The sequence below is a fragment of the Aspergillus aculeatinus genome (genome assembly GCF_003184765.1).
Source record: "Aspergillus aculeatinus CBS 121060 unplaced genomic scaffold BO66scaffold_1, whole genome shotgun sequence".
NCBI classification, from domain to species: Eukaryota; Fungi; Ascomycota; class Eurotiomycetes; order Eurotiales; family Aspergillaceae; genus Aspergillus; species Aspergillus aculeatinus.
This window is the reverse complement of record NW_020291470.1, coordinates 336,972-362,968: the sequence shown is the minus strand read 5'-3', so window position 1 is coordinate 362,968 and position 25,997 is coordinate 336,972. Positions and strand designations below refer to the sequence as shown.

The window sequence follows — 25,997 nt, the reverse complement described above, 5'->3', positions numbered from 1 at the left end:
TGGAAACCCAAGCTAGTGCAGTTCTGGTTCTCGACTTCTTCCGCATCCACACCGTCATTCCATCTTGCTCTCGTCAAGCTGCTATTTGTATCCAACGATCCTTTCCTCTCGTGTGCCTCTGGTCTATCCTGTCCTTTTTTCTCCCTCTTTCCCTTCCCTTTCCTCCCTCCCCTCCTCTTCTTTTAATTTGTTTCTTGCATGATCAGAGATATTGGTGCAACGTACACCTCCGGTTGCCAACCTTTTACTCTTCTTTATAGTCTTTGCTTAATCAACCTGTATTCTTCTTCTCCTGTATCTATTACAGTCCCTTTTTTTCCTCATTTTAAGTTTTTAAACCTTTCACGCCCTTTTTCTCTCTAAAAAATTCTTCCCTTCAAATTCTCATATCTGCGTTTCTTCCTGTCTTTTTGCGTCAAGAATTTCTTTTGCTCTTTAAATTTAATAGAACATTACAAGACAGACATTACTTTACTACTTCCCACGTGTCCGCCGGCTCTCGTTCAACTCCCGGCCTTCTTCGTTCGACGAATCCCCGATCATAATTCGCCTCGAACCTCGAGTACTTTCCCGCACTCCGAGCTCTCACCGCCTGTCATCTATATTCCTCGTCCTGGAGAGAAGGTCGCGGTCGCAGTGTCATGGAAATTATACCTTGAACGTCCAAAGAAAAATCTCGGTCGCTGAGTGGACATCCATCACACCATGGATCCTCATCATGCAACCCGGGAACTCCTGGGGTACCTTCGTACTGGATCCCCAATTCTCCTTCTCCTCGTCTTCATCGCCTCGTTTGTTGCCAATTCTATCCTGGCAGCCAAGAACGTGAATCGCAACAGCAAAAATGCGCAAACTGGACCTGGGGGAAGACCGCTCCCCAAGCGGTCAAGGAGCACAATGACCGTACTCAAATCTCCTCAACGATTTTCTCAAAACGCGAAGCTGCTCTTCAAATGGTTTTCAGTAGGAATTCTGTTGACCATTGTCGCAGAAGGTGCGCTGAATGTGTCGCATGTCATCATTGCTAGATCGGAGCATTGGTGGTGCGGCCAGTCCGTTGTGGTAAGTTCGCTGCTTTGATCCTGTGGAGCTCCCTGTGTAATCGCCATGTGTTGTCCGTCCTGCGAAGCAGCTTCTAATTTGCCTTAGATATATGTCGTTGGGTCATTCTTTGACTACGCCATTATCCTTGTCTCGCTGTTGGACACGAATCCGTCTCCGACATTTGCTCAATTCGTCCCATGGCTCATCGCAATCCCAATCGAAATCGGTGTTCTTGGCACATCCCTCTCTATCTACACTGGGCCCCATCGAGAACCAGTGGTTGGGGATCCTATTGGTGGTCGTCTCAGACATGGGATAACTCCCTGGGAAGTGACAGGGGTCGTCTTCAATTGCTTCCGAGTGCTAATCCTCGCCACCATGGTCCTGACTTATATCGCGAACTCGATAAACGTCAACCCAAAGAGGGAACGAAGCCGCGTGAACGGCTCTACCGAGACTACGGGACTACTCGATGCCCACAATGTAGAGAATGGGGATGGCTATGGTGCGACAAACGGCCATGGTGCGACGAACGGGCATGCTCAACCTTCGAAGCCTACCGATCCATGGGTACGCCCGACCACTGTCCCTTCTACAAGCTGGTGGGAATACTTGAGTGGATACTCCCTGTTCTTTCCATATCTCTGGCCGTCCAAGTCTCGCCGTTTGCAGATTGTGGTGGTCATCTGTTTCGTGTTAATCGTTTTGCAGCGCATTGTCAATGTGCTTGTCCCATATCAGGTGGGTGTCATCACGAACATCCTCTCCAGAGAGGATGGCGAGTTTAGGATTCCGTGGTTCGAGATCTGCTTGTATATTCTCTACCGATGGTTGCAGGGCAACCAGGGACTAATCGGATCCTTGCGCTCAAATCTTTGGATCCCTGTGAGCCAATACTCGTACATGGAGCTGTCGACCGCGGCTTTCGAACACGTGCACGGCCTCAGTCTCGATTTCCACTTGGGAAAGAAGACGGGTGAGGTGCTATCTGCGCTCAGCAAAGGTAGTTCGATCAACACATTCCTCGAGCAGGTCACTTTTCAAGTTGTTCCTATGCTGGTCGATCTTTGCGTGGCCATTGTCTTCTTCCTGATTTTCTTCGATGCATACTACGCCCTTGTGGTCACCATCATTACTTTCTGCTACCTTTACGTCACAGTGCGCTTGGCACAGTGGAGGGCGGAGATTCGGAGGGAGATGGTCAATAAGTCCAGACAGGAAGATGCTGTCAAGTAAGGGCTAGCTTGAGCCAACGTTTCACTGTTTCGGAAGCTGACGAAATCGCCACAGGAATGACTCGATGGTCTCTTATGAAACCGTCAAATACTTCAATGCCGAAGACTATGAGTTCGGCAGATACCGCCAAGCCGTCTCAGACTATCAAAGAGCAGAGTATCACGTTCTCTTTTCTCTCAACCTTATGAACACGTCACAGAACACTGTCTTCATGCTGGGCCTGCTCATTGCCTGTTTTATCGCTGCATATCAGGTGTCCATGGGGCAGCGAGATGTAGGTCAGTTTGTGTCATTGCTCACCTACATGGCACAGTTGCAGGGGCCTCTCAATTTCTTTGGAACCTTTTACCGTTCCATCCAGTCCGCCCTTATCAACTCAGAGCGAATGCTGGAGCTTTTCCGGGAACAACCTACCGTTGTAGATCGCCCTAGCGCAAGGCCTCTGTCCGTGTGCAGCGGCCGGATCACATTTGAGAATGTTGAGTTCTCGTATGACACGCGGAAGCCGGCTCTGAACGGCCTCACATTCCACTGTGAACCAGGCACCACGACGGCTTTGGTGGGTGAGTCTGGCGGAGGAAAGTCCACAGTCTTCCGACTACTTTTCCGCTTTTACAACGCCGAACGCGGTCGTATGTGCGTTGATGGTCACGACGTTGAAAGTATAACCATCGACTCTCTTCGGCGGCACATGGGCGTTGTGCCCCAGGACACTGTCCTCTTCAATGAGACACTGATGTACAACCTGAAATATGCCAACCAGAACGCCACGGACGAGGAGGTATATGAAGCGTGTAGAGCGGCTAGCATCCACGACAAGATCCTGTCCTTCCCCGACGGGTATAACACTAAAGTCGGCGAGCGTGGCCTACGGTTGAGTGGAGGAGAGAAGCAACGGGTAGCCATTGCTCGTACTATCCTCAAGAATCCGCGGATTATCCTTCTGGATGAGGCGACCGCCGCTCTCGATACCGCGACGGAGGAGCACATCCAAGGGGCACTTGCTAGCCTTGCTCGTGGTCGTACCATGCTTGTCATTGCTCATCGGTTGAGCACAATTACAACGGCAGACCAAATCCTAGTTCTGCATGAAGGACGCGTTGTTGAGCGTGGCACACACGATCAACTGCTGGCTATGAAGGGCCGCTACGCAAGCATGTGGCGCAAGCAGATTCGGGCCCAGAGAGCCGCAGCTGAAGCTCAAGTGCTACAAGATCGAGCCCAACGCCTGCGTAGTGCATCAACGTCGGGCGCTGTTGGCGATGATAGCTCCAGTCAGTCTGACGAGGATCGGAACAGTAACGCCCATGACGCGGCAGGTCGACCAAGTCAGGGTCAATCTACCAATAAGCCTACCGAAGAAAGCCGAAGATGAGGGCCCTGAGTCATTGTATAGATGGTACGGCGTTAATACCACGGGTGGCATCGTTCGTCCTTGTCTCGCAATCCACTTGTACCAGCTGTCGTGGAAATTGCGCGAGACTCTGGCGATTCAGATTTGAAGCCAGCGACATATTATACAGTCCCACACAATCGTTTGAATGCAAAGGCATCCTATCGACTTATCACTTGTAAGGCATTGCTTTCATTGCCATCTCAGGGGAGACGTCGAGTTGGCCCCCTAGTTCGGCCCAAGGTTACGAGCATGGAACGGTGAATGAAACGTGCTAGACGAATTGCATTTAGCTGACTACTTCATGTGTTGCACATTGCCAACATAGTACTTAATACAAAAGAGTTTTTCAGGATAGCATCAAAGCTGCGGAGTAGATCGACCACTGCAATGGTACGGAAGTTCAATAGTCAACTGTTCCAACGGTATCCATGATACTCAGTCTGGGGGGCCGGTACCTATATTTGTGCCAAGTTAGCAGTTCTGGGGTAGGTTACTATTGGCCGCCGGCCTATTGGCTCGTAAATTATGGATCATGCGGCCACCGCCTGCCTAAGATAGTTAAGGTAGCTATGCGCCGGGCGCCGCCTGCGCTGTCGGGGGGAATGTCTCAATGCAGTGGTCCGGAGCTCCAAGACGGACTTAAATATTTTGTGCTAACATCATCATCGCTCCTGCCCCTGCACATCCTCTCCAGGTTGACGATTTTCAAAGACTAGTTGAATGAAATCTGTGCTTTAAGGTTGATTCTCTCAACAGTATCAACCCAGGAATACTTACAGCCCTGGTTCACCATCACCATCACCATCACCCACCGCGAGTCCTAGCAGGAGCTCCACCACTATGCACAGCCCATCACCCCAGCTTCTGCGCGCCTTGCGTACTTCCATCTTCGCCGACCGCAGCGTCAATCTCTGTGCCCAGCTCACATCCCGATCTCGCTCGCCTCTCTCTCGGATTGGCCTCTCGGTCTCATCTCCGCGGTACAACAGCAACAATGCCCGCCCTACCCGCATGATTCCTCGCGCCCACAGCGCAAAGCCCTCGAGTCACGACCGCGGCCCTCAGTCGACGGAGGACACGCAGACGGACTTCGCCGCCCTCAATGTCCTCGGCAACATCCCCGCGCCGACCACTGCTATCGATGCCACTCTGGACACCGGGTTCCACCTCAACAACGGAGTGAAGATTACCGGTGGCGACGGCGTCATGCTCGTGGGCGGAGAGGCGTTCCCGTGGCGTCCGTGGCAGGTAGCCCCCGGCGGTCATCGGGATGCTATGCTCAACAAGAAGAGTCAATTCGAGCTTGACGAGCAGGCCTGGGGTGTATTGGATCTGGTGTGGCCTCGTCCTGGTAAGTCACGACATCTTTTGCTTATCCTGTATGCCAGGGAAAAAAAGCAAAAAAAAAGGAAAACAAGATTGATAGATGTGTCGCTAACCTCCTTTGTTCCCCCTCCCCAATAGATCTCCTCATTCTTGGCATGGGTGAATATGTCTTCCCTCTATCGCCAGAAACAAAGAGATATCTCAATTCCCTGGGCGTGCGGGTTGAAGTAGCCGATACTCGCAATGCGGCTGCCCAGTTCAATCTGCTTGCTACTGAGAGAGGTGTGTCGGAGATCGCTGCGGCTATGATTCCGATCGGATGGAAGGGGAATATCAGAAGATAGACTACTGTTCACTGCATATCACCCTGTGGTGAGTTTTTCATGGTGGATGGTCTGGTACACTCAAGACATCGGATGCGGAGGTTGATAGCTGTAAATTACGAGGCTGGGGAAACAGTATCCTGTGTGAGAGGGTACTAGCACGCGATGGAGGGAACCTCCACTACAGGCTTGTTTTATTTTTTGTTTCTCTACTCTTATTTCTTTTTCTTTCTGTGTTCATGTATGTATATTATGCCAAAAAGAAAAGAGCATTGACACTGCATGGATAACACTTACCTAATCTATCAAAGTGAGGCGGTGACGTCGATCCCCCGTACGAAGCCATTCCCAAAACAGCAAGTCAGGGTCACGCTGGCCCATTGATTGCTTATCAGCTGCCCCGAGTTGCTCTTGCAGCTGTGACTTCGTCCTCGTCTTCTTCTTCTCCTCTCTCCTATTGTCTTCTTTCTCTCCTTCTCAGTTTTCATTAAATACTCAGATTTACTGTCACTACTGCGCAATCATACATTTATCTTGCGTCTTCTAGAGGCAACAGCACAGGAACATGGCGCGACAAGAGCCACTCCTGGCCTCGCGCCCGTCCTCCGATCGCTCGTCCATCCGCAACGCCGAGGAAGAGGACGCTCTGCTCACCGGAGAACGCACCAACCGCAGTCAGGGCCGGGGCTGGGCATTCTGGAAAGACGTTGGTCTTTTCACATGGGCCTTGCTCGCCACCGTCGCTGTGATTGTTCTGTCTGTTGTCTACCAGCACGAGGCAAGCCGAGTCAATGATCACTCGAAGCATCCGTGGGGCCCCGGGGGCAAGCCGACCGGCAAGCGCAACCTAATCTTCATGGTGTCGGACGGTATGGGCCCGGCCAGTCTCACCATGACCCGGAACTACAAGCAATACACAGAAGGGCTTCCGATTGACGATATTCTCGTCCTGGACCAGCACATTATCGGTACCTCCAGGACGCGGTCGAGCTCCAGCCTCGTGACCGACTCCGCTGCGGGTGCCACGGCGTTCTCCTGTGGCTTCAAGAGCTACAACGGTGCCATTTCTGTTCTTCCCGACCACTCTCCCTGTGGGACAGTCCTCGAGGCGGCCGCTCTCGCAGGCTACAAGACCGGTCTGGTGGTGACCACCCGTATCACCGACGCAACGCCAGCCTGCTTCGCCTCCCACGTCAACCTTCGGCAGTATGAAGATCGCATCGCGGAGCAGGAGATCGGCGAGCATCCTCTGGGCCGGGTGGTGGATCTCATTATGGGCGGAGGCCGGTGCCATTTCCTGCCTAACTCGACTGAAGGAAGTTGCCGGGCTGACGATCGTGACCTTATTGAGTTGGCGAAGACGAATGGATTCCACTACTTGAACGACCGGGAGGGATTCGATTCGCTGGACGGAGGCGCTGCTGTGAACTTGCCGCTCCTGGGTCTTTTCGCCGAGAAGGACATCCCTTTTGAGATCGACCGCCGCAGCCAGAATGATGTGTATCCGTCTTTGGAGGAGATGGCCCGCACCGCGCTCAAGGCGCTCAGCGAGGCTACCGCTGACAGTGACAAGGGATTCTTCCTCATGATTGAGGGTTCACGCATCGACCATGCTGGCCATGGAAACGACCCAGCTGCCCAGGTCAACGAGGTGTTGGCTTATGACAAGGCTTTCGCAGCCGTCTTGGACTTCCTTGAAAAGGACTCTACCCCTGGAGTGGTGGTGAGCACGTCCGACCACGAGACCGGCGGTCTGGCTGCCGCGCGACAGCTCCATGCTTCCTATCCGGATTACAAGTGGCTTCCTGGGGTGCTAGCTAACGCTAGTCACTCGTCAGAATACGTGAACAAGAAGCTCCAGGACTTTATCTCCAAGGAAAGCGACTCCTCTGCACAGAAGAAGTTTGTTCGGAAATTGCTGGAGAAGGATCTCGGCATTACCGATGCCACCGAGGAGGAAATCTGGGCCGTGCTTGATCCCGACTCGCCAATCACTCCCCAATATGTGTTCGCAGACATCGTGAGCAGAAGGGCCCAAATTGGATGGGCGACACATGGACATTCTGGTATGGCGTCGACCTCATCTTATTGCTGATTGATATACTAACCATCGCGTCTAGCTGTTGACGTGAACATTTATGCTTCCTCCACGAAGGATGCCTGGCCTCTCCTGGGAAACAACGAGAATATCGATGTGGGATCATTCCTCACCAAGTATCTCGATCTCGACTTGCAGCCCATCACCGATAAGCTGCAAGCGTCCGAATACTGGTCCGTGGCCTCGTCGGAGCACCAGGTCGACACATCATCGTTCGGCTGGCTGGGTGACCCACTCGGTGCCGATGTCCGCACTGAGGGGATGGACACCTACCATGGCGAGTTCAAGCGCTCGCTGGCGGAGGGAGGCTGCAACTGCGGTGGTGCTCACTAGACTGATAGTCGGCTGTAACTGGCAATTGTATACTCTTCATTCATACTTACTTCAACCGTCATGTCATGACAATTAGCATGGTCATTCTGGCGTCCGGGCGGCTGGATCATCACAACCACAACAACCACATTCATCAGGGCCAATTGGTTATGTCTCATCTCATAGTTGGTCGGTCAAGCTCTACATAGTCATCGTCCACAATCGAATTTTAGCATGAACAAGATGGATGAGCATTAGCTCGGAATCTTTGCAGCAAAGCCCTCAGTTGGGTGGGGGGCAAAGTACAGTACCAATCAGAAACCAACCTCCTCATGCTCTACAACTACTCAGTACCTCATAGCCCATCTTCACGTACACACACACATACACTTCTATCCCTGCTACAGTAGACCCGACTCCCCCTGAGCCCCCACCCACCCATCAACGTCTGCTAAGCGAACCCGACCCAATGCGACCCGAGTGTGGTTGGGTGTGGGTCACGTGAAAATCAGTGACAGTGGACCCTCATTGATCTCGCGTGCGGTATACGGGCGTTGTCCATCGATAGCATAAGCCTGAAGTAAGCAATGCGACACGGGGAGGGGAGGACTCTGACGAATCTCGGGGAATCAGCTTCGGTCATGTGCGTGGTTGGGTTTCTCGAATGCAAGGGTAATTCGGCTGCTGGATGGTTCTTTATTCGAAGAATGGAATGGGGGAATGAAGATGCGGCGGGATGGATGCTTGGAGGAAATGGTATGGCTGGTGTTCCTAGGTGAGCGGGTGGGTACGCCAATAATGGCTTGAGGTCGAGGAGGATAGAAGAAGTGGTGGGTGGAGTTGGGGTCACTGAAATCGTTGTCGTGGGTAGTAGGTCTAACTGTTTATGGCTGTCTGTCTGGAGCTCTGGGATGAATTAAGAGAAGGAAAGGACCCCAAAGCAGAACTGTCTTTCTTCTGATCCCCCACATCATAACCTCCTTTTATAGAGCATCGTCCCTTGGGTAGGTTGTGTAGAACGCACAGAGATTAAAAAAGTCACTTATATGAACTAATAAACGAAGCAAACCAACGTCTTAAAATCTAACTGGTGCATTTATTTGCAGATAATCCGCTAAAAAAGGGTGTGACTTATAGACCTGAAGGTACTTATCTACGGCACAGCACATCAAAAGCATCCAACCGGCATGTCCACGCCAATACGGAAACAAAACAGGGTATTAAGTAAAGGTCTTCAAAAGCCATTTTCATGACGTCAAAACAGGGACGCAACCTCCGATGCGCGATCATTAAAAAACGTCAAGATATCCACTGGGAAAGAGTAATAGGAGTAAGGGGGTCAAGAACAGACAAGGGCGAATAGTGCGCCAGGTATAAAACATCAAGAGGTAAGAATGGTACGCTGAAGTCGTAAAAGGAGTGACGGTATTTCGAGCCAGGTAAGAGTCAAGCAAATATATGAATAAGAATGTCCAAGAAGGGGAAAACGGAGGTTGTTGACTCTGTTTATAGAGTGACCGAAACGACAATTGCCACCAATGCGGCAAAGAACGAGCCTCTCAGAACACGCTCATTTTGAGAGGCGACGCCGTTGGAGCTAGTGTCGGTTGAGGTACCCTGGCTGAAACCCGTCGAATCGCTTGAGCTACCACTGCTGGTGCCAGTGCCAGTGCCGGTGCCGGTGCCGGTGCCGGTGCTTGAGCTCGTGGCTCCAGGCTCATTGCCCGAGCCTCCACGGTTTTCGGGGACCGTGCTGTTGTCGCCCGTGGTGTTGGTAGTGCTGCTGCTACCGAGATCCATATCCAGGCCCGTAGCGCCAAAAGAGGCAAGAACGGTACTGTTGTCGGTAATCACAACCGAGCTCTCGAGCCCTTCCTCATTGACAAACGCGTAAGACTTGTCGCCTTTCGAGACCGTACCGTTCGGGGCATCGTAGCACTCAACCGTGATGTCTCCGAAGGTGGCGTAGTAGTATCCCTTGTCCTTGATATCCTCGCTGTCCCAGTCGATCTCACCGCCAGCCCACTGGATTGTTCCCTCCGCATTGCTGGCTTGGCCTGCAGGCCACAATGACAGCTGCATTCGGGAAGGTGTTTGAGGGTATTTGTAGGTCTTGGAAGTTGCATTGTAGGTGGACTCCTTGGTCAGGGTGCGAGTGACCTGACCGTCCACAGACCAGGTGATAGCATCTTCGGTCCAATCAATCTCGTAGTCATGCCAATCGTCGAAAGTATCACTGCCATTAACAGCGGACTTTCCTCCGTTGTTGTCTAGAGATCGAATGTCAGCAGCGGACTCGTGTGGGCCACAGGGATCAACTTACAATCCAAAACACCCTGCCAGTAGTAGTTGGTCTGGACGTTAGCGAGGTCGGAACCGACAAACTCGAAGTCGATCTCGTCCTTGACATCAGACAGCAGGATGAAGGCGGTGACAACACCTTTACCCCGGCTGCTCTTGACCTTGCCAGAAATCTTTCCATACCAGACGTAGTGGTTGTTGGCGAACAGACTGCCCACGGTGTTCTTGGGCATTGTCAATAGAAGATTCCCGTCCTCGATCTTAGGGTAACCGCTGTAGACCCAGTCGGTCTCGGAAGAATTTCCGAGGTACTTGGTGTTCAAGGCGGAGTTGTCCAGGTTCTCCCACGTGTAGGTTCTACTCTGACACACGGGCTCGGAAACGCAGGAGTCGAGGGAGTAAGACGAAAGTGGATCGCATCCACCCAGACAGTAAGCGCCGGTACCACATTCACCGTACTCTGATGAAGACGGTCAGCAACGACACTTGTGATGGCCAGGGATTGATCAGGATTACTAACGCGAACAGCAGGGGTACTCCTCAGGACATTGCGAGCTGGTGCTGCATGTGGGAGCGGAAGCCAAGGCGGATGTGGCGGCCAAAGAGGCCAAAAATAGGGAGGATACGATGTGCATATTGGCGGTTGTCAACGAGTCCTAGCTTCGCGAGACCAAAAGGCGGCGAACGAGTAGGGGGGGAAATCGAAGACAGAGAGTGGAAGAAGAATTGGAATCGAGAATCACTGCAGATCTGGGGGAGCGCGGAGGGCCAGGCAATATATTAGCCAAACTGTTGTTGTGCCCGGGACGGGAACCACATGTCTTATCATTCATTCATGGATCGTCTGATGCAGAGCGGGTTCCTGAGCCACGGAAAGCAAGAAGGAACTTACCCAAAATCCCCACAGTTCCCTTTTAAGAATACAGTATATTATTAACGACCGGTTCTGAACCAAGACCAACCAACGAATGCGCCAATAAATGAGGGATCACGGGACGATTCGGGAGTGAGCTGCCACTAGTGGGATAGTAGATAGAAAGGGTCAGGATGTGAGTGATAGTAGTAGTCGTTGTAGTATTAGTTGTTGAAAGCGAGTGAATGAGTAAACGGAGGAAGACAGAAAGCGAAAGAGAGAAAAGAGAGAAAGAAAGAGAGAAGAGGAACAGGAGGAAGTCAAAAGGCGAAGAGAAATCGCGAAGACCGAACGAATTGTACCACGAGGCTTACCTCTCCGAATGGGGGAAAGAGGGAGGGAGAGATCATATATAGGAGGGAGGAAGGAAGGAAGGAAGTACTGCAGTGGTGTGTATATGGATGAATGGACAAACCTAGGCTAATTAATTTGCTGGATGCGTTAACACACTGCATGGCCACGCTAGTTGCCGAGCTAGTGGCTAAGTAACCTTGGTAAACTCCTCAGTAGCCAGTCAGTACATCCTCTACAGAGACATACATCTACAAAGAAGTTCAAAGACTGCTGTCGCAAAATACGTAATGATCACCCTGGGTAACCCCCTGATTGTCTTTGAAGAATGGATGACTGAATGAATCCTCCGAAGAGATGGTGACGGCAGCATGAAACCATTCAAAGCGTGGTATGCCAGGTTGTTGACCCTCAAATGGTTGACTGGGCCACGAGGGGCGAATGCAGCAAGTAATAAGGAAGGAAGTAAGCAAGTAATTGCCTTAGGCCCTGAATTGTAATTTACCCTGACTTTCCCCAGGACCCTCTTTCGCTCGGCTCAGCGCTCTCTTTCCCCTCGGCCTCCGAGGGATAATCCATGATTCTCCACTACTAGTCCCTTTCGGGGTCCTTGTCCCCTCCCCACTCCCTCGCTGCGTTTGACTCTCTTATCTCCGCTTAGACTAGGTACTGACTGACCGTTGACTGGCTCATTATTATTACATTATTGTATTTGCCTCAAGATGCCACCAAGTCGCTTGATCCTACCTTGTCTAGTATCACTTCCTCTTTCCTGCGTGTGGGCTACCCATCTGAGAACTGTCAACTTGCGCCACTCTCAAACCTAAAACGAAAATAAATGCCTTCGTTGTCGACCCCATTCAGCCGAAATGAACCAAATTGGAGAACCTCCGATCCTGGTGCAAGCCCGATCATCAATGGTCTGAACGCCCACAAAGTAATGTCTTAGACTCGATGGAGCTGCCTGTCGCTCACAGTTCAGGTACCCACGCGCCGTGAGCCCTGCTCGCGGACTAACCCACCCACTCGTTCTTCTCTGTTCCCCCTTGCCCCCATGCTCACCTGACATCTGAAGCACTGCCAGATAAGCGACAATACTCAGGGGGTTTGTCGCGAACAGTTAAGTTTGAAGCTAAACCGATATTATATCATGTCCTTGCTATACAACCACACTCTAAACCAGAAAGTCTAGATCTCGAATGGCGTTCGGTCCGTGTCGCCGCTCCATCGGAAACGAACTGACCGGTTGCGTGAGGTTGACGCCCACAGGTGATGTCGAACACTCACCCTCACATTGTCTGCTCCACGCGCACATTCCGATTACCTCAGTCACTACTTCGGGTCCCTTGGACCCCGTCTGTCCCTTCCCCCCGATCGACAACCTTGCCGCTTGCTCCGCCCGTCCCTTATCTCTAGTAAGGGGGAAGAAAGAGGGACAGCAACCACAACACACCCAGTCTTGTGTTTTGTTTTCTTCCTCACGGACCAGAACCACTAGTAAACAACATTGATCCTTCGTCACTCCGGGTCGATTATTATTCTAAGTCAAGATAACATTCAAGTGGATTCTACTTTTGCTCTCTTACCGATAGACCATGGGTAACGGTAGGCAGACAAGATTACTCATTTTTAGCTAGTTTGGGTAAGCCACAACTTCTTTCCGGTCTTTTCCACGGTTCTTGGGTTCTTGGGTTCTTGGGTTCTTTGTGTTATTCGATAGGGATTATTTTTAGGATCTCTCGTCCGTCGCCCCCGTCAGCCATGGAATGTGTCCTGCAAGACTCACAGATCACGAACGGTAGAACATAAGGAAGAATTCCATTCCAATTGCTAAGGTACAGTACTATGTATAATCAATGAGCGTTGCATAAAGAAAGAAAGACTTGAGCCCCCAAACATTTGAAGCAACCCTAGCAAGTACCGCATCGTTCCATCTCACAAACATCCAACGGTTTTTTTTTTTTTCCTTTCTCAGTCCCCGCCGTTCATTATTCGATCCCCAATTAATCCGAAACCCACCCCAAGCCAAAGCAATTAATCACCAATCAATTCCGCAAAAAAAAATCCCCGTCTACCGTCTATATCACTTATCAAATCATATGTCGGATGTTGGATGTAGAATCCTTCTCGAAAGAAACAGTCGAACATCCATCCATGAACAGCATTATAATAAGACCAGTCTTCTGCAGTCACCATACTGTACCATCTACCGAACCTTATTCACCAAAACCGCCAACCCCCAAGCTACCAATCACAACCCCCAAACTCCCCCCCTTTTTTTTTTGACTCAGTAAAATGCTTTGCAGATTAGATGCACTAAACTGCAGGGGTCAGAGAAAAAGGGTGGGTTCATGTCTCTCTCTTGCTTCCTTGGCGAACTCTCGGCGGAGTACTCCGTACCATAGAAAACAAAAATACGAATAAAGCTCCAATCCTACCTAATTGTTAACCGATAGTTAGTTGAACGGAGTAGTTCAGGGGAGCACTAAACAGTACCTGGATAGTACCAAATATCCTTGGTCTATGCATCGATATAGTGTACAGTATAACTCCTGCATCTCTTGCACTTTACTCCGTGATATTCCCCAAAAATTGGCTTTCACGCGATGATTTTGCAAAGTGAGGAAGGACTGAACCCATCATCGATTGTCTCTTCTATGTACTGTACTCCGCAGGTAGTTACACACGAACTGTTGGAAACATCCCATTCTCTATCCGGAGGAAAGGTATAACAAGACCGGCTGGGAGGAAAGCACACTCGCATTGCATTATTATACTTAATACTCTGTACGCAGTATAGGTCACATAGACTGTAAGCTCTATACACCACACCACCAACCTCTACTCCCCAACCCGGACGGGGTTTACATCTCTACAACCTGCACCACCGGTGTACATCCACCTCGACAGCACAAGATTGCCCAGCCAACCCGCCGCTGAACAATCATGTTGTTCTTCTTCTTGTTGATGCTGATGATGAGCAAGGGAAGCAAGGGGATCTGCCGATATGAATGCATAAAAGGGGAGGATAGGGATTATCGGGTAATGTCGATCCGTGCTTTCCCAACTCTTTCCCCACCAAACCAAGAGAGAAGGCATCCGCTTAGTTACTGCCATTCCCGTTGATCTATACTACATCAGTACCAACCACTACTCCAGGTTCAGAAGCTCAAGAAAGATTGGAGTAGGTAGGTTGAACGAGACAGGCTGATAAAAAAGGATCTTTGTTATGGTTGGAACTCTACAGGAACTCTAGAGGATTTGGATTCTTGGGCGATGTTTATCTCAATTTCCAGTACTCTATCTTGGAGGTAAACCTACTTCGTACGGGCGCGTGCGTACAGTATCGGGACAAGGCGTTTGTTGTGCTGAGTAAGTACGTCTGCGAATGTTCAGCAGCAATGACTCGATTGCCTATGTCTACTTGGTACTACAACTTTGTTCGCGACTGCAGAGTACTCGCGAGAAAAATTACTGCTTCTATCTACAGGTACTTGTCTAGTTGCCTACAATGACAGACCTTGAGAGCCAAGTTTCGCTACATTATGTTTCGTACCTTTCAAGTAACAACATCCATAGAGGGATATTTTACTATGGTAGATGTAAATGTACTGTGTCAACCACAGTAAGTAAAAGACAATTTAGCATAAGCAACACGTCCAGAAACAAGGATCCGAACATGCAGTGATCTGATACCCCTGTAAGAAAAAAGGAATATCCCCACCACTGCTCGTGCGCCTGTCGACATCCTGGGATTGCAACCCGGACCGGATCGTGCGTGCGCGCACCAGGCGGCCACGTTGTTCCAGCATCCGGACAAACATTCCGTACAAGACTTTCGACTAGCAAACGGTTCAGATCCCTGTTCTGCACTGTAAGTCTGTTTCTTTTTCTTTTCTTTTTGCTTCTTTCTTCTCACTTCTCAAGTTTTTTTTCTGACTTTTTCTCCTGTAATCCTAAGGTTCTCGCACCAGTTGCATGTTGTAAATCCAGATCGATCAGATAATGTCTTTTGTCCTCAGGTTCAATCATCACCTTGATGGGATAATTTTACCCAGATGAAGGACATATTCAATCAGCGGATGACCCGCTTCACATAGCCTCTGCCCATGTTGGCACGGCTCTCGCGAACTAAGGCGAGCTCCTTCTCACAGGGATCAGAGGAGTAGGTCACAGAGACACCACTGTAAACGTTGCGGCCGTTTTTCCAATTCTCGAATGTCTCTAGCACGCGGCGAGCGACAATGGTGCTGTTGAAAACAGCAGTAGCTACAGGCCAGTCAGCGGGCGAGGCCATGAAGTGAAGGGCAACGTGTACAGTCGCTCACTTACCGTTACCAGAATTGAAAACCCAAAGAAAGTCGATAGCGCCAGGACCCGCGAGCTGGCGAATATCATGCTTCCACTTGTCAGGAGTCATGCCCTCCGCAAAAAGTCTCTTTCTGGCGAAAGAGAGGCGGCGACGCTCTCGGATCGGCTGGTTCATGCGGCGGAGGTCATCATTCCAGTCCACAATCTCCGCCAACTCGACGTGATAACCGGTGCCGAAGCGACCGTAGCCCAGCAGCTGTTGCATCTCGCGGTTGGACTTCAGGAATTCGACGGCCGCGCTTGCAAGCTGGAAAGTCACGCGAGTTCTATCGTCAGCCTCGACGCGAATCTCCTGCAGCGCACCCTCGTGGATGCGAGTGGTAATAAAGGAAGTGTGCTCTCTGGCAGTCTTGCCATAGATGCGGATTACTCCAGCCTTGGCCTCAGTTGGGTTTTGCATAATGTGCGGAGTGAGACTGAGTGCAGCATTGGCCAACTCACGGCATTCGGCCTCTTCTTCACTATTATGGCTCTCTCTAGATAGAGAACTCGAAGTCAAGGACGCGGGTGACATATACTGCACTAGCTCCTGGGCCTGGGCCTGGGCCTGGGCCTGAGTGGAAGACTCGGGCACCGTGCCAACAACGCGAGCCCAATTGCCATTCGGCAGAAGCTGTCTGTCACGCATCGGTGCCTGCTGCAAGACAAGGCTGCGTTGATTCTCCTGTTGAGCCTCGCTCAGAGAAGAGGGGGCCACTGTAGGCTGAGAGGAGTTTTCAAGAGCTTGACCCTCGACGGCGATCTGATTGTTATCATCGACCTACTCCAATTAGCATTGTTGCAGCTATAGCTTCAGTGGCAGTGAGCTTTGTTACCTGCGGTTCCAGGAGGAAATCCGAGGCTGGGACATTCATGATGCCCTCAGAGAATCTGATGACGATCATGGTGCTCAATCTCCCGATATCGTTGGCGACATCAGCGTTGTTTTGGCGATCACGGAACTGACGAGGTTAGTGATTTACTTCACCAACAAGCATTTCAACAACGATGCACACACATAGGCAGAAATCTGGGTCAGATGTCTAAGCGCCTCGGCCATCGCAGCATCAACTGTTTTGACAGTGTATGACATGTTGTCTGAAGTACAGCACAAGTGTCCACGTTGCTAAAGGTAACAGATGCGGGCAATAGGAGTATATGAGCAGGAGAAATATCCTAACGTCGAAGTCCATGCTTGTTAACTTATATCGGCGGCAGTGCGCGTCAGTGGCGCGAAGTTGATATGACATACCTTGGGAAGTCGGCTTGAGACTTTACTCAAGTGGTCTCAGATTGTCAAACCCTCAGATAAGAGATACGAGAGTATTTCCCGAGGGTATTCAGAACGACGAAGACGTCGACGTATAGAGATAAGAAGCCGAAGAACCAAAGGCAAAGCTGGACGATGAGTCCAATCCAAGCTCCACACCGGAGTGAGTCCAGGACACCCACACAAGAGGACTTGACCGGAATGTGGGTGTCGGCGGACTGGTGTTATGTACACTGGCTGCCGTCTCAAGAAGCTGACAGTCTGGGCAGGTGTACTTTATCAGGAAAGATAACAAACAGAAAGCGAACACGTCGCTGAGGACGATGCAGGAACTGGGGATTTTAGATATGAGGAAGATATTCAAAACAGGAGGAAGAGGAAGGGGTGGTGAGGGCGAGGTGGGGAAGGAAGAGAGAAAGAGGGAGATGAAGAGAGAGGGAGAGAGAGAGAGATTAAGAGGAGGCAGAAAATGAAAGAGAAGAAGAAGAGGGGGAAGAGAAGGAAGTGAAAGAGGGAAGTGAGAGGAAAGGGAGAGGGGGAGAGGGAGTGAAACAGGCTGGCTCTTGATATATGGAGGGAGTACGCGCACAGTGAATACTTCACAACCAGAGGAAGATTCCGGACTATTCACTGATTCCTACAGCGCAGCTCTATGGACCCTCGTGGACCCTTTACAGCTGGACTTCTTGGGTATATCGGAGACTCTTCTGAGCAGACTTGCCTTGTTCGAATATTGAACCGGACAACCTGATATTCCTCTATTCCAACACGCCTTTCAGGTTCACATAGAAAATGTGAGCGCAGCTTTGGACCATATAGCTGGTAGACGAAGACAACTCGCATGAACAAGTGAAGGTGCTCCAGCTTGAAGGGTATATTGCTAAAGCAAGCCTTTCTCAGAGGATAAAGGAAAGGAACCAGCCTGTGTTACAGTATAACTGCCTTGCCTGGATAGGACATGCGTATTCGAAGCTGGAGACATGCTGAAAACGCACTCACCGGCATTGACATCAGTGTACAACAGACAACCCAGATCAAAGCTTCTCTCTACAGGGCTCACTGAGCATCATGAGCATCTTCCGATACCCCACCATCATCTGCAAGCTGCGTAGCTGACCACGCAGTCCGTCTCAACTACGACATTAGCAGCATGATTTAAGGCTACGGATCGCAGCTAGGCACGGGTCTCTCTTTCCCAAAGCAAAAGCAAGACAAAACGAACCACAGGTCCCTTTCTCAATTGAGCGCAGCTGAACTGACAGTATTTATCTCTCATACTACTAGGCATGGCAACATATCTCATATCTCAAATCTTACACGCGAGTCAAGCAGAAAGCGGAGGGAACGACCTCACGAAGCTAGCGAAAAAAAGAAAAGGAGAACGACCGATTAGCCAAGTACTCTCGGGGCGCAAAGGAGGAAGAGTTCCACATACTGAGCAGGGCATTCATAACCATCGGGGTTCTTGGTCAAGTACAGCTGGTGGTAGTCCTCCGCATCCCACCACTGGCCCGCGCCCACGATTGCGGTCGTGACCGGCTGCTTGTACCATTCCTGGGAGACCTTCTCCGTAACCTCACGAGCAATCCGATCCTGTTCCTCGCCATGCGTGAAGATCACGCTGCGGTACTGCGTGCCAATGTCGCCGCCCTGACGGTTTAGAGTGGTGGGGTCGTGCATGCGGTAGAAGAATTCTAGAAGGGAGCGGTAGCTGACAATCGAGGGATCGAACGTCATCTGCAATGCCTCGGCGTCTGCAAAGTAACCACACGAGAAGTCAAAACGTCAGTTTCCGTGCGACTCAAATAGCCGCTCAGCTCGAGGCTTCACTTACGACCAGTCTCCCCCGTGCACACAGCACGATAAGAAGGGTTCGCGCTATGTCCACCGGAGTAGCCGACCTTGGCTTCCAAGACACCTTTTCCATTGCCGAAGTGCTTGCGGAAGAGGTGCTCCACACCCCAGAAACATCCGGCGGCTACCGTGGCGGTCTGCGTGTTGGTCGACATGTTGCGCGAGGTGGACGGGGTGGTTAAGGCCAGGAAAGGTGAGCTGGTCGAGAATTGACGGGCAATTCGAGAGAAAAAAGTCGAGCCAAAAGCGGGCGCCGCAAAGGCCATCAATAATTATTTATGCGATTGCGCTTCTTGCTCCACCTGAGGTTTTGGTTTCCGTCGGAGAGGGGCACCTGACAAATCCCTTCTCCAGATCCGAGATCGGTTTTCTTTTTTTTTCTTGGTCAATTAGCGAGGACAGGCAGGTAGTGAAGAGAATTTGAACACAGTTGCAGTGGAATAAGAGTTTGGGTTGTTTTAATTGTACAATGCAAAGCCCAGTACCTCTCTCTCTCTCTCACTTTGGGGTCTCGGGAACTCGCCCGCCATTGTGAATTTGTCATACTCCAATTCTGGTGGCGTCATTCCGCGCATGACATAAGATTGGTGGCCACATGGGTACCATTAAATCATCTCTCATCTGTCTGTAATACGAATTATGCTCTTGATGAAGGTATTATTATCATCTTTCTCAGCAGTGGGCTGGATAGATGGCCTCCTGTAGACGCGCATTGGCCACGAAAACCTTGCAGCAAGCTGTTATTGTACATATCCCGAGCAATATGCCACTCACGGGAAAAGAAAACAAAAGCATGTAACCATCAACAATGAAGGAAGAAGATGGCCGACGATGTCTGTCCAAGCCTTGGATGGAACTCAAGCCCCTTCAAGCTGAGAAGAAGTATAGTATAAGGTTTGTACCGAATCTCGGATTGCGCGGTCTTAATTTCAAGGATGGAAGAAAGCAAATGGTATCTATTCCCAAACACCGTACCAGCAACCCAAATCACCAATGCAATGACACCAAACAATTTCATATGCAATTCATCTACCTCATACCGAATCCATTGCTGGGGTAGAGATGTTCTGGAGGTCTCTCCAAGGAAGGGGCTGCCACCATGCTGAGCCTTATGGCATCACGACTGGTAAGGCTGATATCCCGCGGGCGAATGTCTCCACCCAATGTGCTACGGCGTTGTGTGTTCTTCATGATCGGCAGAGCACGAGGACTCAAGACACGAGGTTTTGTCTCCTCTTTCTCGCTCTTAACCATGCGTCGTGCCTGCGAAGCTGTGAACATGGTATTCTCCGTGGGAGAACTGCCGTAGGTTACAGCTGTTGGGCTTCGGCGACGGTGAACGCGGAGTGCGTTAGCCGAGGGTCCGATTCCGAACGAGCCTCCAGAGATGCGCCTCATTGCAGACGTTATCTTAATAGCGTCATCTTTGCTTGCCTTCCAGCTTGTTGCACTCTTAGTGTCTGATGCAGGGCTGCCGGAGTAGCTTCCACTCGGTGTGCGAACAGCAATTCTTGAGGGCCGCTCGACTGAACGGTTCAAAAAGCTGCTGTTCTCAATGTCCCGGAGGGGCGAGGCTTCGTTGTCGGACAGGGGAAGTGTGGACGTGGGAGGTGGTCCCATCGGTGAACTACCGGGCTTTTTCGACAGGAACCCAGTTTTGAAGCGGTTGTTGTTCTTCTGGATATTCAACGTCGGTTCTGGTACAGCTGAGATCGGGGACGAGGCGCTTGACGGACTGAAGTTGCGGGTGGGCACTGGAATTCCGCGCGGGATAGGAGATGCCCGAGGCAATGGGGGTTCGCCAGGGCTGGCTTCTGGTACTGGTGCTAAACCCGGCTTTTGAGGGGTCTTCTGGACTTCCGTCAATGCACCATCTTCTTCGTCATCCCTCCACCGCACACTTCTCTTGATGATCGGCTTTGGCTGGGCTTTCTTGGGCGAAAAGCTGACGCTCTTCCTTCCCACGTTCAACTTGCGGCGTCTAGGAGAACCTTTGGTAGGAGAAGGCGGTGCTGCTGGGGTCAAGACCACAGGTGTATATGAGAGTCGACCGATGGGCGGTGCAGCGGCTAAACTAACCCTCTTCTTTTGCTTGGGAGAGCTCATAGTCTTAATGGGACTGGCTGGTAAGAGAGACGGAACACTACCATCAGGCTTGACCAGGCTAGATGTCACAGTAGAGCAGGAACCAAGCATTCTGGCAAGAATCTTTCTGCCTGTCTCGACAGCCTCTTCTTCACTCATCTCCATGATATTCTCAATCTCAGAGATCGTTTCGAATTGAGCCTGAAGCAGCGTTTGCACGGCGGCTGCGTCCCCAGCTTTATCTTGTTCAGCAACCGCGGAGAGAGCCTCGCGCTCCGTATTTGCTCGCAATAATTCTGCTTCGCGATGGATATTGTCGATGTCGCTGCTGTCATTGAAATTGAATTCTTGGAGCTGACGAACAGCATGCTCGACAGCACTAACCAAGCTGCGGTCCCACGTGGACTTTGCCAAACGTTGATGATAGTGTTGCCTGCTACTCTCCAATTCGAGAAGGATTCCTTGTGCTGTTTTGCGAATGGCTCTGAGATTGGATAGTGGTTGTTCAGACTCGGAGGATGCACAAACGTGATCGAATGCCGCGATCCAAGATGAGAGTAGTCCGATCCGGCGGCTGATATGTCTCAATTTGATCATGTTGCTGGTCCTCTCCTGCCTTTCTGGCAGTGAGTGTTCGTAAGCGCTGCGGATACGAGCGATTCCTTCTCGCGTGACAGCGTCCTTCTTCTCGGTTTGCTTCCTGAATTTGGCGAACGCAACCTTCTCATAGTTCTTTTGCTGGGCCTTCAATTCATTAATCAACGCCATCTGTTCATCGATCTTCACCAGGAAGTCCTTGACGTGGCGGTTAACATTGAAGACATTTCGCGTAACTTTCGTTTGGATGTTCTTCGCTCTATTGGCATAGCGTAACGTATTCTGGGTCTCATCGAAATGTTGGCTTGATGGGCTGACGCAGACGATCATAACCGTCTTGCAATTGCCGCCCAGCGCGAATTTCAGAAGCCGGGTAAGTTTCGAGTTTCGATAAGGGATATGGTTTCGCTTTCGGGGATCGCAAAGTGCGTTGATGCAGCTCCCGAGGGCAAGGAGGGATTTGTTGATATTTGCACCTTCGAAGAGTCGTTCTCCCCTGTTCTTGGTAGCGCTGGCACGCTCGCTTCCTGCAAGATCAATGATGCTCAATGTGGCCATTGTATGGGGCTCGTTCACATCTGCATTCCGATCCTTTTGTGCAATATTGATCTGAAGGACCGCATGCGAGCGCGAAGAGGTAGCGTTGGCCTCCGTAGGCGACATGGTGCGGCATTCGTTGCCCCTCATGATCATGTCCATCACTTGCTGGACATTTTGCGGATGATGGCTCGACAAGCCAGCCACCGAAACCGAATGGTTGGAATCCTCCCGAAGCATCAGACCTCCTTTACTACCTCCAGGCACCAGCAAATCACGAATTGTCTCGTTGTAGATTTCGAGATAGGAGAGTGAAATCTCGGTTGATTTTTCATCTGATCGTTCATCGATACGCTCAAAGAGCTCCTGCATTGTCATGAAGATGATACCCGGTTGCTGGGCGGTTCCAGTGATTGTATGAGTCTTTCCACAGCCCGTAGCACCATAAGCAAACACAGTAGCATTGTACCCATCTAGTACGCTGTCGAGAAGGCCCCGCGTTGTTGATTCATATACCTCGCCTTGAGAGGCATTTTGGTCGAAAATTCGATCGAAAGCGAAGGTCTGGTCCTTGACGCGTTTTCCGTTTGGTACGACGCTTTTCGAAAACTTTTGGACGGGGTTGTCTTCTGGGGGATCGAAAACACTAAGAGAAACAGAGATCAGTCAAGCCATGCACACTGGCCACGCATGCTGTGCTACTCACAGGCATCGATCGTCAATGACCTTGATGATAGATCGGAGACCCTTCTGGTTCAGCTTGGGTGTCGGCGCTGCCGCCAGTGACCCGTCACCAAGGAACAATGGGCCGTCTTCACATTTTGAGAGCTGTGCTGCTTCTCTAATTGTGAACGGCCTTACCCGGACCGCGACAGTGATGGAAGAAGCGTCGGTCATATTGTAATAGTGCAATCAACTATCACCGCAGAGGCGTCACGTCCCTCTAGGTAATTCAACGCGGAGGTCGGCTATCCAGGGGAGCGACGCCCTGTACCGTCAACAAGGCAGACGAATAAAGAACAACGAAGAGATGGAAAAATTAGGTGCACAAAACGTGGAAGTGAGGAATGTTGATTGTGGACCTATGAATCAAGACGGCCCCAGAAAGTCTCCCCTGTTGAGCAACGCTGGCACTAGTTCGACCTTCGGCCAATCTGTTGACATTGACGTGTTTTCCACCGCCTTGTTGCTCCTAGCAACCGGGCGCCGTGTGGATAAAGTAGGCTTGCCGTGCCCCCTGCGGTGCTTTCACACCGCCTCACATATCCCAGCCGACAGCCATTGAAAGACCACGTCCAGCTTGTGACTATCACCACGCACCTTTGATCCATCTTCTCCACCTTCAATGCAAACGGCTAGAGACGGGTATCTACATGATCAGTTGAGATTATTATGTTGGACTCCTCGTCTACAGTTTACTATGGATCTACGCTATAATGATAGCAGTTCCAGAGCAAAGCGAGGTCTTGAATCTTATAGCCCCATCAGCCAAAATGTAGGGGCCATCTGACGGGCAGGCATATAGCCCCAAGGTCGTAGGAAGTATTTGCCAATATGTGGAAAAATTCCTCTACCAACATGGGATAAAGTGACGCGTACTACAATCAGGGAATGAGGTAGAAAAGAAGCATGTGGTTGTGCACTAAGGATCTTATTAAAGTGATATTCACGGAAGCTTATTAAAGCCGCCTGCTATAGACCGATATGAGCCATGCGCCAGGGTTACTCAAGAGTGTAGATAGCTCATCGTATCGCGCTCTTACAGAGAGAAGATGCAAGCGAAAGCGTACTGCTGTTGACCAGAGATTGCATAAGAGCTAATATCATGAGACTGTCGACATTTCATTCTGGTCATGGCTCACTTGTCCGGGTAGCAACCTCTGTCAACCTGTGTGGTATACTGGATCTCAGTTGCGGCCAACAGACGGGCTTGATGTCATTCATTTCATTATTCTTGGTTGAAGGTAGCACTCAGTTCTGAACTTCATCTTCTTCTTCTTCGAAGCTAGGGAGGACAACATCCCATCCTGGATCTTCCAGATCTAGCTCAGCCAAGTCATCGTTCTTCGCAGAATCGTCAGTCGTAGGCTTCCGGAACCTGAATGCGATGGATTGTCCATTCTTGATATCGGCAGCTAGTAAGGTGAGCGAACCAGCTGCCTTCTTCCCGGCTCCTCGTTTGGGCGCGGCGGCAACATCGAAGTCGGCGACGTCAACCTCAAGCTTCGTCCAGCCTTTTTCCAAGTCATTCTTGTCTACCGGAACCCCAAGCTCAATTTCGGAAGCGTCCACTGGAACGACATCTCCATTTATATCTCTCAGGCCCCGAGCTTGAAGGGCCCGAAGCAATGCATTTTTGGTTGCGGCGACCGTTTCGGATGCAGGAAGCATCAGAAGCACGGTCGTTCTGTGCTTTTTGAACAGCAAAGTCCAGCTGAGAGGATCGGGCTGAGGCTGTAAATAAATTGATCAGATTAGTTTGACTTTGTTTGATGATCAGCGCGAGGCGGTACCTACCATGGTGTTCGATTTAGTGCTTTTGAAGTTGATGGCTGAGCTTTGGCGGGACCGCGGAGCCTTTGGAGATCGGAGCTCGGCGAGCCGCCAAAAGTCGAGTCCGGCACGTCCACCGCACGTCAAAACTCACGTTCAGAGAAAGTGACACTCTCTCACAACCAATTGCACACCGAGCCGACAGCATTTGCCAGGCCCTATCTATCGTTGACTTGGTTCGCAATCAGTTTAAATCCAACGGGTCACTTTTATCTACCATTCAGCATGGATGTCCAGCAACCATCAGACGCGCCCGAGTCCTTGTCCTACGCTACCATGAAGGAGGAGCTCCTTAGTGTTGATCCATATCAAAGACTAGGAGTAAGTATTGGAAGGCGCATGATGGCTACAGGTGCTACTGCCTTTGGCGTAGGCTTGTGTCTCGGATTCTCCAAAGGCAACACCACGTCGGCCTATCGTTTCCGCGCGGAGAACGCTCATCGACAGCCTTTGACCTCAATGGCGTGGTGGCAATACCATAAGACTCGGAGATATGTTGCTACCGTCGCAGGCATGCGAGAGGGACTTAGAATGGGATCCAGGTTAGGCGGCAGTGCCATGGTCTTCACCGTCTTTGAGGATATCGTGGACAATGCCCGACACGGCCAACGGGATTTTCTGTCGACGGTTGTAGCAGGCTTGTCATTCTCAGGCATCTACAGCCTCTTAGGTTCGTTACTGAAGCTCCTCGGCGTTCTTGAGGTTGCCAGCTAATCTATTCCTATCTGTCTAGCCCGTCATGATGTCTTCACTGCAGCCCGTACCGCCAAACTTGGTCTGAAATTAGGCCTGACATACGGACTGCTTCAAGACGGCCTTGCATACTTGAAGGGCAACCCGCCCGCCTATGTCAGATTTATCATGGGCAAACCTCAATCGAAGGCCGAGTGATAATATTGAAGATCACACAGCCTTTTTTTCCGATATGAAAGCTCTACATCAGAGCCACAGGCCCAGGCTCTTTGGATACATATTCAAACCTACTGCCTTGCCCAGCACTGCAAGGACACTTCCCGCTCCGGTAGGTGCCACGACGCGACCCTACGAATACGAATAACGAAGAAGCGGTGGATTGTCAAACCTCGGAGTATACATCCATGATTTGCCGCATCATGTCAAACGTCCAGACTTCCAGCCTACGGCACGGAGACGGAGTCTCCAGATAGTTATTCTCGACCACTCCTTACTATGCATGGTGAAATTGAGCATTTGTCTGGAAACAAGCACCAGTGAATCTCTTTTGGATCTACTCTCCAAAAAGCGCGCACTCTGCACATCAATGATGTTCCTTGACGGAGCTGCCATTGATGACACAGATGCTATCGCAATTGCTTAGGTCTTCCTGTCTCTGGTATCGTGGCTTGCCATTATTGAACATTGACGAGGGCGAAGTGATCTCACGCCTCGAGAGAGCGGGCGGCAAGCCCCCTTATGCATTGATACAGGTAATAGCTGAAACTCAGTGCTAAATACTCAGCTTCACTTGTCATATAATTTTTATGTATCTTCAT

At 50.7% G+C, this 25,997-nt stretch overlaps 9 protein-coding genes across 9 annotated transcripts; 4 read left to right on the top strand and 5 right to left on the bottom strand.

The window, feature by feature from the left end:
- Nucleotides 1–534: 534 nt before the first annotated feature.
- Nucleotides 535–3,660, top strand: hmt1 (putative vacuolar ABC heavy metal transporter (Hmt1)). The gene is made up of 3 exons (XM_025643145.1): nucleotides 535–1,062; nucleotides 1,150–2,276; nucleotides 2,335–3,660. The coding sequence occupies exons 1-3, from the start codon at nucleotides 706–708 to the stop codon at nucleotides 3,653–3,655; spliced, it is 2,805 nt and encodes a 934-aa protein (XP_025509050.1). The 5' UTR covers nucleotides 535–705; the 3' UTR covers nucleotides 3,656–3,660.
- A 681-nt stretch (nucleotides 3,661–4,341) lies between these two features.
- On the top strand, nucleotides 4,342–5,557 carry BO66DRAFT_466972 (Mth938-like domain-containing protein). Its single transcript, XM_025652527.1, has 2 exons — nucleotides 4,342–5,027; nucleotides 5,141–5,557. The coding sequence occupies exons 1-2, from the start codon at nucleotides 4,517–4,519 to the stop codon at nucleotides 5,344–5,346; spliced, it is 717 nt and encodes a 238-aa protein (XP_025509049.1). The 5' UTR covers nucleotides 4,342–4,516; the 3' UTR covers nucleotides 5,347–5,557.
- Nucleotides 5,558–5,758: 201 nt separating this feature from the next.
- On the top strand, nucleotides 5,759–8,060 carry BO66DRAFT_387170 (alkaline phosphatase). The gene is made up of 2 exons (XM_025646236.1): nucleotides 5,759–7,391; nucleotides 7,446–8,060. Exons 1-2 carry the CDS (start codon nucleotides 5,891–5,893, stop codon nucleotides 7,754–7,756), a joined length of 1,812 nt encoding a protein of 603 aa, XP_025509048.1. The 5' UTR covers nucleotides 5,759–5,890; the 3' UTR covers nucleotides 7,757–8,060.
- Nucleotides 8,061–9,241: 1,181 nt separating this feature from the next.
- Nucleotides 9,242–10,671, bottom strand: utr2 (putative cell wall glucanase (Utr2); the record flags this gene model as incomplete). The annotated part of the gene is made up of 3 exons (XM_025649038.1): nucleotides 9,242–10,005; nucleotides 10,059–10,496; nucleotides 10,557–10,671. 3 exons carry the CDS (start codon nucleotides 10,669–10,671, stop codon nucleotides 9,242–9,244), a joined length of 1,317 nt encoding a protein of 438 aa, XP_025509047.1.
- A 4,644-nt stretch (nucleotides 10,672–15,315) lies between these two features.
- On the bottom strand, nucleotides 15,316–16,683 carry BO66DRAFT_310272 (uncharacterized protein; the record flags this gene model as incomplete). Its single annotated transcript, XM_025643280.1, has 4 exons — nucleotides 15,316–15,509; nucleotides 15,573–16,341; nucleotides 16,376–16,552; nucleotides 16,609–16,683. 4 exons carry the CDS (start codon nucleotides 16,681–16,683, stop codon nucleotides 15,316–15,318), a joined length of 1,215 nt encoding a protein of 404 aa, XP_025509046.1.
- A 1,365-nt stretch (nucleotides 16,684–18,048) lies between these two features.
- BO66DRAFT_387166 (peptide-methionine-S-sulfoxide reductase) lies at nucleotides 18,049–19,229 on the bottom strand. The gene is made up of 3 exons (XM_025646235.1): nucleotides 18,695–19,229; nucleotides 18,296–18,614; nucleotides 18,049–18,218 (listed from the first exon to the last, which is right to left on the bottom strand). The coding sequence occupies exons 1-3, from the start codon at nucleotides 18,978–18,980 to the stop codon at nucleotides 18,185–18,187; spliced, it is 639 nt and encodes a 212-aa protein (XP_025509045.1). The 5' UTR covers nucleotides 18,981–19,229; the 3' UTR covers nucleotides 18,049–18,184.
- A 127-nt stretch (nucleotides 19,230–19,356) lies between these two features.
- BO66DRAFT_362807 (kinesin family protein) lies at nucleotides 19,357–23,006 on the bottom strand. Its single transcript, XM_025645085.1, has 2 exons — nucleotides 22,640–23,006; nucleotides 19,357–22,579 (listed from the first exon to the last, which is right to left on the bottom strand). Exons 1-2 carry the CDS (start codon nucleotides 22,828–22,830, stop codon nucleotides 19,744–19,746), a joined length of 3,027 nt encoding a protein of 1,008 aa, XP_025509044.1. The 5' UTR covers nucleotides 22,831–23,006; the 3' UTR covers nucleotides 19,357–19,743.
- A 560-nt stretch (nucleotides 23,007–23,566) lies between these two features.
- BO66DRAFT_466968 (uncharacterized protein) lies at nucleotides 23,567–24,516 on the bottom strand. Its single transcript, XM_025652526.1, has 2 exons — nucleotides 24,451–24,516; nucleotides 23,567–24,387 (listed from the first exon to the last, which is right to left on the bottom strand). The coding sequence occupies exons 1-2, from the start codon at nucleotides 24,451–24,453 to the stop codon at nucleotides 23,905–23,907; spliced, it is 486 nt and encodes a 161-aa protein (XP_025509043.1). The 5' UTR covers nucleotides 24,454–24,516; the 3' UTR covers nucleotides 23,567–23,904.
- A 195-nt stretch (nucleotides 24,517–24,711) lies between these two features.
- Nucleotides 24,712–25,377, top strand: BO66DRAFT_407065 (uncharacterized protein; the record flags this gene model as incomplete). The annotated part of the gene is made up of 2 exons (XM_025649037.1): nucleotides 24,712–25,156; nucleotides 25,220–25,377. 2 exons carry the CDS (start codon nucleotides 24,712–24,714, stop codon nucleotides 25,375–25,377), a joined length of 603 nt encoding a protein of 200 aa, XP_025509042.1.
- Nucleotides 25,378–25,997: the final 620 nt, after the last annotated feature.

Coding starts and splice junctions, on each gene's coding strand:
- hmt1 (XM_025643145.1), top strand. CDS start 706: ATGGATCCTCATCATGCAACCCGGGAACTCCTGGGGTACCTTCGTACT. Junction 1,063..1,149: donor GGTGCGGCCAGTCCGTTGTG/GTAAGTTCGCTG, acceptor AATTTGCCTTAG/ATATATGTCGTTGGGTCATT. Junction 2,277..2,334: donor AGACAGGAAGATGCTGTCAA/GTAAGGGCTAGC, acceptor AAATCGCCACAG/GAATGACTCGATGGTCTCTT.
- BO66DRAFT_387170 (XM_025646236.1), top strand. CDS start 5,891: ATGGCGCGACAAGAGCCACTCCTGGCCTCGCGCCCGTCCTCCGATCGC. Junction 7,392..7,445: donor GGCGACACATGGACATTCTG/GTATGGCGTCGA, acceptor CATCGCGTCTAG/CTGTTGACGTGAACATTTAT.
- BO66DRAFT_387166 (XM_025646235.1), bottom strand. CDS start 18,980: ATGGCCTTTGCGGCGCCCGCTTTTGGCTCGACTTTTTTCTCTCGAATT. Junction 18,615..18,694: donor GTGCACGGGGGAGACTGGTC/GTAAGTGAAGCC, acceptor GTTACTTTGCAG/ACGCCGAGGCATTGCAGATG. Junction 18,219..18,295: donor GGTTATGAATGCCCTGCTCA/GTATGTGGAACT, acceptor TTTTTTCGCTAG/CTTCGTGAGGTCGTTCCCTC.
- BO66DRAFT_362807 (XM_025645085.1), bottom strand. CDS start 22,830: ATGACCGACGCTTCTTCCATCACTGTCGCGGTCCGGGTAAGGCCGTTC. Junction 22,580..22,639: donor GTCATTGACGATCGATGCCT/GTGAGTAGCACA, acceptor TGTTTCTCTTAG/TGTTTTCGATCCCCCAGAAG.
- BO66DRAFT_466972 (XM_025652527.1), top strand. CDS start 4,517: ATGCACAGCCCATCACCCCAGCTTCTGCGCGCCTTGCGTACTTCCATC. Junction 5,028..5,140: donor TCTGGTGTGGCCTCGTCCTG/GTAAGTCACGAC, acceptor CCTCCCCAATAG/ATCTCCTCATTCTTGGCATG.